Source organism: Microtus ochrogaster, unplaced genomic scaffold (genome assembly GCF_000317375.1).
Source record: "Microtus ochrogaster isolate Prairie Vole_2 unplaced genomic scaffold, MicOch1.0 UNK101, whole genome shotgun sequence".
Taxonomy (NCBI): Eukaryota; Metazoa; Chordata; class Mammalia; order Rodentia; family Cricetidae; genus Microtus; species Microtus ochrogaster.
This window is the reverse complement of record NW_004949199.1, coordinates 787920-799211: the sequence shown is the minus strand read 5'-3', so window position 1 is coordinate 799211 and position 11292 is coordinate 787920. Positions and strand designations below refer to the sequence as shown.

Here is an 11292-nt window from a genome sequence, read left to right as displayed (position 1 = left end):
GATATTTAGTTCATGGAAAGGAAAAAAGTCTTATTTTTACTGTCATTTATTTTCCTCTTCTTAAGGACAGGGAAGGATTAAAGCTCTGAGAACATTTCTCTCTGATCCTAAAATACTCCGTGTTTGTAATCTCACATGTGTTTATTTCTCACCACTAAGTCTCAAGATAATGCATGTGGTAATATTTTTTCTTTTGGTCATGGAGAAAGTCTTTAACAGTTGAGTGATTTCTCTGCCCTTAAAAATATTTATTTTTTATTTTTTTATAAAAGAAAAAATCTATCTTGTTTCATTATACATACCAATCGAAGGTCCCTTTCCCTCCCTTCCTCCAATTCCCTTTACATATGCCCCAACCTAACCCTCATCCACTCCTCAGAGAGGGTAAGGCACATTGATTTGGGGAAAGTCCAAGGCCATCCTTATTAAATATATGCTGAACAACATATCCATCCAAAGACAATACATTCCCAAAAAGCCAGTACAAGTAGTAGGGGTATAATCTGGTGCCACTGTTAGTGGCCCTTCAGTCTGCCCCAGCCATGCAACTGTCAACAACATTCAGAAGGACTAGTTTGGCCCTAAACTTGTTTCTTTCCAGTTGAACTGGGGTTGGTGAGCTCCCATTAGGTCAGGGAGACTGTTTCAGTGGATGTACCCATCAGGGTCTTGACCTCTTTACTCATATTCTCACCCCTACCACCCTTTAAATGGACTTTGGGAGCTCATCCCAATGTTCTGATTGCGCATCTGCCTCTTTTTCCATCAGTTTCTGGATAAAGGCTCTATGGTGATATTTAAGATATTCATCAGTATGAATATATGGCAAGGACAGTTAGACACCCTTTCCTCTATTGCTTATGGTCTTAGCTGTGGTCATCCTTGTGGATTCCTGGGAATGTCCCTAGAGTCATGTTTCTTTCTAACCCCATAATGGCTCTCTCAATCAAGATATCTCTTTCTTTGCTCTTATCTCTGTCCTTCCTCCTTCTTGATTATCACATTCCCTCAAGTTCTCCTCACTGCTCCATGACTACCCTCCTCTTTCTCTTCCACCATCCCTTCTCCCACTCTATCCCCATGTCTGAAAAATATCACTGAAATCCTCATAATGTCACATGTAAGGTGACACAGCATGCATTGGATTGAGTCGCTCAGAACCTGGGCTGAAAAACTGCCTTCCCATTTTTAAGAATGCTGTCAGAATGATCATCCACAATCTAAAGTTCATTTATTAAGAAATAAGGGCACAATTATAAGATTTCCAGGAATGAAGAAAGTGGATAGACATCCAAGTAAACCAGCCAAATCCCAGGAAATGTCATCAGTTGTAAGTATTTGCTTAGGAGAGCCAAACTACTGACTGACCAATGCAAAATAGACTTGAGAGGAAGGCATAATACGAGGGATGAACAGTAGAAAGAAGGCCATCTTCTTGTTAACCGGAAGATGCCTGCATGGCATATTCTACGTAATTTTTGTTCAATTGGGAGTATGTAAACAAGGTTGGGATCAAGAAAATACCCCTGAGGTCTGTGCCTCTATTTTCCTAATGCAACTCTATGTAAGTCACCTTGTCTGGGTCAGGGAATTGTTCACTTTGCTCTTCTTTTACCTGCTATACTGGCTCTCTCATTCAGATCCCCCTTTAGGTCTCAGACTGCAAGGCTAGCCTTGACTGATGAGTCCCAATAGCCTTTTCACATGAACCTCCATTAAGGTATATATGTCCTGGGGCTGTTTCCCTACATGTAGGCTGTTCTCTGAATTGAGTGTCGTTGGGTATAAGGAAATTTAACTGGGTACATGCCTCTTAGTGGGTGTGACTTGTGTTGATGTACATCCATTGTTCTCAAACATTCTGTCTTAGGTGTAGCTGCAGGAGTCTTGTTTGTCCTCGTGAAACACTCACAGGTCTTGTCCCTCAAGTGAATTATCTCTAGTTTCTCTGTCAGAAACTTTCAAATTATCTGTGTCTAATAGCATCCATGAAAGAATGAGAATATGCTGGTGCTATAGTATTTATTGTGAGAGATACAGCTTCTTATTTGAAACTCAACTCCAGAGCTCGTATTAATTCAAATATCTACAATATCTAATTCTTTACAATTCTTAACCACCTGCCGTGTCTTACTGTTCCAGAGACGTGGAAAGCATAACTAAATGCAAACTCAGTGACAAACCTCTCTGCAAAAGTTCTCAAGACCAACAGAGACAATGAATAAATCCTGAAGCATCTCAGAACTAGTAGACATCCCTTAGATCATAGTAGGCTAAGAACTTCCCGATGTGCTTCCTTAGAAACATGTTTATGCCTTTTTAAATGGTAGAACAGTGAATTCCCATTCTTGTTCAAGAAATCCTCTAGACTCCTTTTGCTATATCATATTTAAGGACAATTGCTATTTGTTTACTTTCTAACAAGCATCCCATTACTTTCCTATAGAGCACCTAAGGTCCCTATGGAATTTCTTAAATATCCTTAACATGCTTTTCAACCAATGTCTGGAATTCTAAGGGTCAAGGATGATTATTAGTTCATTTGGATATCTCAGGGAATTCTAAATGATCTGAAAACAATTTTCTTTATATTCTCACATATGGACGAGGAATCAGATTGTCTATGAATTAATGTTATTTTTCACAGATAGATTGGAAACCAACTAGTTTACAATTTCAGAATGCAAATATGTGAATGTCTCTAATAGGGTACAAACAGGTAATTGTTGTTTCTCACAAAATACATGTTTGAGATTTGCATCTCTTAAAAAATAATTTGTGAATCAATGATCCAAGTAGGATTCTTTTGCAGAAGTTTCTTACGCCCTTAATTAGTGTAAAAGGCTGAATGACCAGAGTACACATGCTATCTAATGTCATGCATTAGTCTTTGTTACAACGCCCTTCCCACTGGCAACACAGTTCCATAATTACAGTTTTCTGATTTGTGGTGTTTTCTTGTTAAAATTTAATCCACCCTAATAACAAAGCAATGGAACTCTCTGTTACTTTTGAAGGTTAGAAAGCTTGATTGTTTTACCTGTGATTTAAGGGAACATCAACGGGAGAAGTGATGTTTGCTGTTGTTTCAGGATTAATGATCACCAAATTCAGGCATCATTAAAAGAAAAAAAGAAACTATTGGTACAACCATGAGTCTTCTCTTGTTATTATAGTAACATCAAGTAGGTGTGAAGAAATTTTGGAGAATTAATCACTATAGAATGCTAGGCTAGTGAGATCAAGATAACACTCTTTATTGACCATCACAGTGTGGAAGAGAAAAACAAGTTTTCCACTGTCTGTTACCTAAGGCCAGGGTGAGGGTCAGTCTACATGGGTGCTGGTGACATATGTTGACCACAATAAGGCTGCAAGCTGGGTATACTCTGAATCCCAGGAAGTTGTGAGGTAACTTGTCACTATCTCCCAGGCATATTGAAGAAAAGAGAAAAATCTATGATCAATATTTAATGGATATGAAATTAGTTTGTTTTTATTCAGGAAACAAACCTTTAACAAAGATATCATTCCAACTGATACAACCATTAGAAGCAATAGTGTTTACTTGGCATATCAGGATTGCCTTATTATGGTTGTTGATGTTGTACCCAGATTACAAACCCCAGAGAGAGAGACCACCAGAGAGGCCCAGACTGTAATAAGCAAGGTTTAATCAGCATAATACAAACATGTTTGGAACTCATCTCCATCCCCGTTACAACAAGGTAGAGAGGAGTTGTATCTCTTCTGTGGGGTAAGCTTTTTAAAGGCATAACTGCAAAGAGAATCCTTGAAGATGCTTTGGCATGGGTACAAGGACTTTTGCTCCTTCCCATTCTGTTAAGTCAGCTTTTTCTAGTTCGTAGAGCAAAGCCACTGTTCTTGAGTTAGGCCATCTTTATCAGCCTGTGCCAGGTGACTGGCTGGGCTTAGCTAAGAGACCTTGTGCTTGGAATCTCCTGGTTGGGAGAAGGGAAGTCCACTATCTTCCTGGGAAAACATTCTGCTAGGAAATTTATTCTTGCCCCCTTTGAGAATAAGGGGTTGGAGTTCCCACAGTTGAGAACTGAATTATAACCAAGCCAAGATGCCTGACAAGTTTAATGTGAGCAATCAGACTTTTCTACTCTTATCAGAAATAGATTATAATGACAGTTGCTAGAATCATCATAATGGTGCCTGCCAGGACATAGTGCTATTTGCTGTTATAATTTGTATAAAATATTGATGTCTAAGACTAGTTATCCTATCAAACTTCTATATGCTTTGTAGACTTTTATAATTCATAAAGAAACAGAGGAAACCTGAAAGTTTCACTGACACATTGAATGCTTCTTTTCCTCAAGAACTGAAGTTCACGCATTGATTCACAAGCCAAGGACTCTAACATGGAAACCTCTGACACGTGTATTTCATAGTAAGTTCACCAGATCAACTCCACAGTTTCCTGAAAAGTATCATGGGTCTAGCAAAAACAAGATTTTTATTTTTCCTATGCACAGTGATTTAGCATGCTATAATTCTTTGCAATGACTCTATAGTATCAGTAAGTAGTGAGGGAGATTGAACCAACTAACACTGTTACTTAGAGGAGTATTAGTAACAATAGAGCTGTAACTTAAAGTCTATGTATGATGCATATATTCAGTATCTCCAGGAAAACAAATGCCATTTTTCTCTGCCATTGAGCTATGTGATGTTTGAAGTAGCATGAATAAGTTATTGTTCAATATAGTGAACCTGAGTGAAAGCTATGGCATAGCAACTTGCAAGGATGCAGGAAAAGCATGGGTCACAATGCAGCCAAAAATCAGGAAGACAAAAATGTGATGAGGCGAGGAATGGCTTCCATATTCTCTGTGGACTCCTTTTAAGAGTCTATTACATTAACAACACCAATAGCAAATAATATCTGAGCTCTCCAGTTTTCAAACACAGTAACGATTCTATGTTAAATATTGTATATATTTCTATTTTTTGTTTGCTTTATTAAGATTTATTTACATTTGATATTTAAAATATTTTACATACAACATTTTTAAATCACAGTCTTACTGCCCCATTCCTACCTGATCATTCCTACCTCCTTACCACTCAACTACACAAACTTTATTTATCTCTATAAAAATAAAACAAGTAGACGACAAACAAAAGGATAAACCATACATGCATACATGAAACATACAGCTGCAACCTGCTGTAAAAGCAAATATTAATTGCTTATATATGAAAAAATATTTCAACTTCTCTTGATTTGTATTTTTGAAAATTTCAAGTGCAATTATTACCAAAACTTGACACCCAATTTTGTCACCAAGAGAACCAAATATCTCAGGTTACAATTTTAGATTTAATTTGAGTGGAAAGACCTTAATGTTTCTACAGGGTCTGCACAGGTCTCAGGAAAAATTACTTCCTCAGAAAGGATAAAATTTTGACCACAACATTCTGAAGTTTGATACAACTGCCCTCTACTTCCTTCTCTTCCAGGTGCACTAGGCCTTTTCAAAGAAAGACCCTGCTTCATGAATATACAAATCATGTGAATCTATGATGTCTAATAATACAAGGATGTCCACACCTAACAACAACATTTGATCAGTGTCCTCTCCACAGTCACTGAGTACACAAGGTATTCATTATGAGATGGAGCTGGAACATCCTCTTCCTGGTGGCAGCAGCTACAGGTAAGGGACTACTACCAAGTTCCAGACATGAGGATGGACGATGCACTCTCCTGACAGATACATCCACTCTGCTTTTCTCTCTACAGGTATCCACTCCCAGGTACAGCTGCAACAGTCTGGTGCTGAGCTAGTTAAGGATGGGACCTCTGTGAAGATGTCCTGCAAAGCTTCAGGTTACTCCTTTACCAGCTACTATATGCACTGGGTGAAGCAGAGACCTGGGCACAACATGGAGTGGATTGGATGGATTAATGCTGGAAGTGGTAGTACATACTACAATCAGAAGTTCCAGGGCAAGGCCACACTGACTGTAGACCAATCCTCCAGCACAGCCTACATGGAGCTCAGCAGTCTGACATCGGAGGACTCTGCAGTCTATTACTGTGCGAGACAAGGACACAGTGTTGCAACCACATCCTGAGTGTGTCAGAAACCCTGAAGGAGCAGAAATCTGCCCCGTGATGGAGATGACATAACATATTAGCCTGGAAACTTGTTCAGAGCTAATCATTCTGACTGTGCCTTTGTCCTCACAGTCCTATAGTACCTTTGTCAACTTTTCTGAGAATTAAGTGATACTTATCCAAAATGTCCCCTAAAATACACTATACATCGACTAAATAAATCTTTATCAGTGACCAACTCCATTGACATGATTCCTTAATGAACAAAAAAAAAAGACAAGAAATGTCAATATAATATTATATAAATATCTTTCAAATGTAAGAGAAAGGAACTTTTAATAGTGTCGCTGGGAATAAACTATTATAGGAATTTGGAGAGTAAAATACAAATCAACAATATCAGGGCAAACAAAATCCCTTTACAAATTTCAGTTCAATGTACTTAATACCAAACCAAATAATTTGTTGGAAGTTGCACCCATATATTTGTGGGGAATCACTTTACCTATCATCATAAATTTAATTTTGTGCCAGATTAATGTGAAACTTTCTTATTAGTATTCCACCTGATTCTTGTACTCATAGAATTGAACCCTGTGTTACAAAGGCCTCTCTCTGGTGTCTGATTAAATGTTTTGACTCTCAGATGCTGTTCATACAAAGTAACTATGCCTTATGATGCAGGAGAAAAAATTTCTTTCTTTCCCTTATACCCTCAGAATCAATAGAGAGCAAATATTTTCAATGAATATCTTGAAGAAAAACCGTATTACGTCTCAAAGTAAATAAAAATATGTTACATTACAGATGACTATGGTGTTAAACCGCTAATAAGTCTATGTTCATTTTCAGTATCTGCTCTATTGGTATTCACAAACATTCCCATATTACAGCCCAAAAGATAAGCCATGTGGACATTTATAAAATGAATTTTTACTAAGCTTTTAAAAATGATATCATGAAATAAACAGAGAACTGGATGCTACTAGGAAAAAATAATTCTGAGTGAGGTACCAGAGAATCAGATTAACAAATGTGAGATGTATTTGCTAATATGTGTCCTACAGTTCCTGAATAGTTTGTGTCAGTAGTTTTCAAATATTTATCAGTTTTTTGACCAATGTATTTGTTTCTTCTATTGTATCTTCCTGAGATTCTTCTGTTTTTTGAATTCCTCCATCTGTAAAGCTTCCCTGCTTAAATCCATAGGTTTGCCAATTCAAGTATTTCTACAGTTTGGGCTTCCTTAATTTATTTTAACTCCACTCTAAAATCTTTACTGGTTTTATTCATTTACCTATAATATTCCTTTGAGTTTTCATAAGTTTTTTTAAGTGATTCATTCGTTTTCTCTTTAAAGAGGTCTATAATTTTCACAAAGGATAATTTGAAAAATTTTCTTGTGCTTTATCTATGCTGAAAAACACAGAGCTTGCTATAGTAGAATTACAGGCCTCTTGTAGAGACATGTTGTCCTGATTCTTTTTCATGGCATTTTTACAATGCTTTCTGGGTATCTGGAATTCCAAAGTTTGCAATTCTATGTGTTGATATCAGGTCTTGTCTTTGTTGGGTGGGTGTTTTGTACCTTGCTTACTGTTTCCTGTCATAAGAGAGCATAAGTTTGTGTGTACTTGGTAGGAATTTCTTCTGGCATTCTGAAAGGTATGCATACTTTTTCTAATTCTACTGGTTTTCATTTTCTTCCATCGTTGTAATGTATTCCAAGTTTTTATAATGAGTGCTATATAACCTTTTGAGTTTTGTTTTTCATATACATTATAAACCAGTATTAACATTTTTACATGTGCAAAATCACATTTATTGAATTCCTTGTTTATTCAACTCTGCAACATTTGTGTGACTCTCTGTTGATCATTGTGAATGACATGTTTGATGGGAAAATACTAGCAATTTCTACAATGTTCTGGAGGACTTTGCATAAAAATTTATAATTTTGCTGTACTTTTCACGTCTTCTCTTATAGGCATATATCACTCTTACAAATCAATGACTTTATTATGACCCTTTTATACATGCCTAATTTACTTTGTTCAAATATTCTCTATCATAACCTTTGAATGTTCTTCTCCCTTGTAATTTTCCCAGCATTACTCTTAATTGATTCCACTTTGATGCCATTTTTTAGTTCTTGCTTACTTTCATACATGTGATTAAACTGCAGAACCATCTTTAAAAATCTGAGTTACTTTCCTTTATATGTATATATCAACTGAAATAACTTTTAGAAGTGTAAAATTTCATTCTGCTTTTCATATATAGTTTTCATCATGCATATCGGTAACATTTTCACTATCCATCAATTGACTCATAACATGTTAGACTTTACACAGTGAACAGAGATGTAAAGAAAATGGGTTTTCTATTATGAGCATAGTGTGATTCCTTTAGGATGTATTTTCCATAATTTAGTTGAAAAATATTTTAAAATAGGTTAAACTCTTACTAGCATATGACAATCATAAAAGCTTTATGGCTCAGTTGTGATATTTGTCATCTAAATTATGTACTGACAGTAGTTTTAAATCATTAATCCTATATGAATTACTTTCTTATCTGTTATCGTCTGTATGTCTTTTTCTAATATAATAAAATAGTCTCACATTCACTTTGATGTCTTCTTTTCAAAAACATGTCATATTAGAGAAAATTCATTACACATTTTATGAGACTACCTCACAGCACATAACTTCATATTCCATAAGTCGTTTCATTTTTCTATAAATACTATGAAGTTTTCATGTTAATTGCTGAAAAAATTCATGGATATATGGGTGTCTGTTTATTATTAGCCATTAATTTTAGATTTTATGACCTCTAACAAATATACTTACATTAACACCATGAAAAAAAAACTTCAACTCCCTGAAGCTGAGGGTATCAGGTTTTAGTTCAACACAAGGAGCAGGGAGCAGGAGAGTTTCAGATGTTTGAAGATGATTGTCATGTATACTTAATTTAATACTTTTGTATTTTTTCAGACTACTACATTCACACATTAAGAAGTCCATGGGATATGTCTGTGACAAAGTAGGATGAAAGAAGGAAGGAAGAGCCATAAACAAAAGATACAAAGGAAGCATTATGATGAACTCAGTCTCCATGGCTTCCTAACTGATAAGGGTTGAACAAGGCTCAAAAGCTGCTGAGTGCTGTGGAGCATGCAATGAAATGACAGTATGTGCAGCAGGTACTCAGGGAAGATAAAGTATGGAAACTCTCATTCCAGCAATATATCCTTTTAAATTGTTTTCTAGCTATGTTTGTATTGTATGTGGGTAAACAGGGTCAGAAGTCCCACACTTGCCTCAATTTTGCTCTAAAGGGAAGGATCATCTTTCACGTCAGATCATCCTGCACCATAGCTTGGGGAGATGAACAAAGAAGAGGTCATCTTCTTGTTTACAGAGCAATGTCTGTATGGCATGGCCTAAACAAGTTTGGGATGAAGAAAATATCCCTGAAGTTTGTACCTCTAGATCTTCTAGAAAACTCAATCTCAATCATCTTGACTGGGGGCAGGGGATTGTTCTGATCTCTGCCCTTCTCTTACCTCTTATAGAGGCTCCCTTATTTAAAACAGCCCCCTTTGAGTCTCAGGCTGAAAACTCAGCCTTGATTGGTAAGTCCAAATCTCCTTCTCAAAGGAGCCCCCATCAAAGAGTGTATGTCCTGCTACTGCTTCTCTGCCTGGTGTCTGTTCAATCTGGTGTCTGTTCAATGAAGTGAATGTCACAGGGTTTGAGGAAAGGGAACTGGGCATGTGGCTGATAGTATGTGTAACTTGTACTTATGTTCAGAGTTTTTAGTTGCTCTGTACGAGGCATAGATAACTACAGGAGTCTGGTCTGTCCTGATAAAACCTTCATAGGTCCTATCCCTCTAATTTACTTTCTGTAGATTCTCTGAAAAAAAAAAACTATCATTTTAACTGAGTCTAATAGCATCCAAACAAGGACGAGAACATGCTAGTGTTAAACAACTGTTTTATGGACACAAAGTTTTTAATTGGAATTTCAAATCCTGAGTTAGTGTTAATTGGAATATGTATAATAATGAATTGTTTAAAATCTGAACAACCTGCCTTTGTATTACTGTGCCTAAAACAGAGAAAGGATACTTCAGTGTGAAATCATACTCAAAGCTGCCTGCAAAGAAACACAGGAACAAAAGAGACAATTAAGAAACCCCAAGGCGGCTCAGAACTGGTAGCCATGCCTTAGATCATAGGAGGTTGAGGACTGACCCAGGTGCTTACTGACAAACACGTTTATGGCTGTTTAAATGTTAGAACATGTGGTTTCCCCTTCCTGCTCACGCAATCCTCTAGAGACCCTTTGCTATGTCACACTTTATGACAATTACTATTCATTTAATTTCTAATAAACATGCCACTGTTTCCCCATGAAATCTAAGATATCCATTTTCTACTTTCTATTCAATCTAATAAACATAAGAATAAATGTTAACATGTTTTTCAACTAATAGTTGTAATTCTAAGAGTCGGTTAAGGTAAGTAGTTCAGTTAGAAATCTCAGGAAATTCTAAATTAGAAAACCATTCTCATTTTTTCTCACATGTGGAGGAGAGATTCACCCTCGGGAATAAGGACAATAAACTGGTAAGAAACAGGTTGTTGATTGAGAGCCCTTATCAGGAGTCATTTTGACTTGTGAGAGGTGGATCCAATTTGATACCCTGAAGCTTATAAGAATAATTTTTATTTTATTTTATTGATTTGCATTGTGTTCTACATTTTTCTCTTGTCCCCTCCCTGCCTCTCCACTCACCTTCAACCCTCTCTCAAGGTTCCCATACTCCTAATTTACTCAGGAGATTTTGTCTTTTACTACTTCCCATGTAGATTAGATCTATGGGTTCTCTGGGACTGTGATTAGTAGGCTGTTTATTTTCTTTTCTTTTTTTTTTTGCTTTTTGTTTAAAAATCACTGAAGAATTTTTTTTTTTTTAGTTTCTAAATAGAGGCAAAAGTTTTAGAGATGCTACCTGTGAGAATCTGAGTATAAGTGACACCAATGATCTCATAGAGCATTATTAGGAGGTTGTTGTTGTTGTTATTGTTGTGTGTGTGTGTGTTGGCGTGGTCTTGTTGGAGGAATTATGTCAGTATTGGGGCAGCTTTTGAGGTTTCATATGCTCAGAATATTGCCCAATGT

General features: G+C 36.5%; 1 gene segment (V, D, J or C); it reads left to right on the top strand.

Moving 5' to 3' along the window:
* The first annotated feature begins 5644 nt into the window (after positions 1-5644).
* LOC101996966 lies at positions 5645-6111 on the top strand. The segment is given in 2 exon segments: positions 5645-5690; positions 5777-6111. Coding segments are annotated over 2 exon segments (381 nt in total).
* The last annotated feature ends 5181 nt before the right edge of the window (positions 6112-11292 follow it).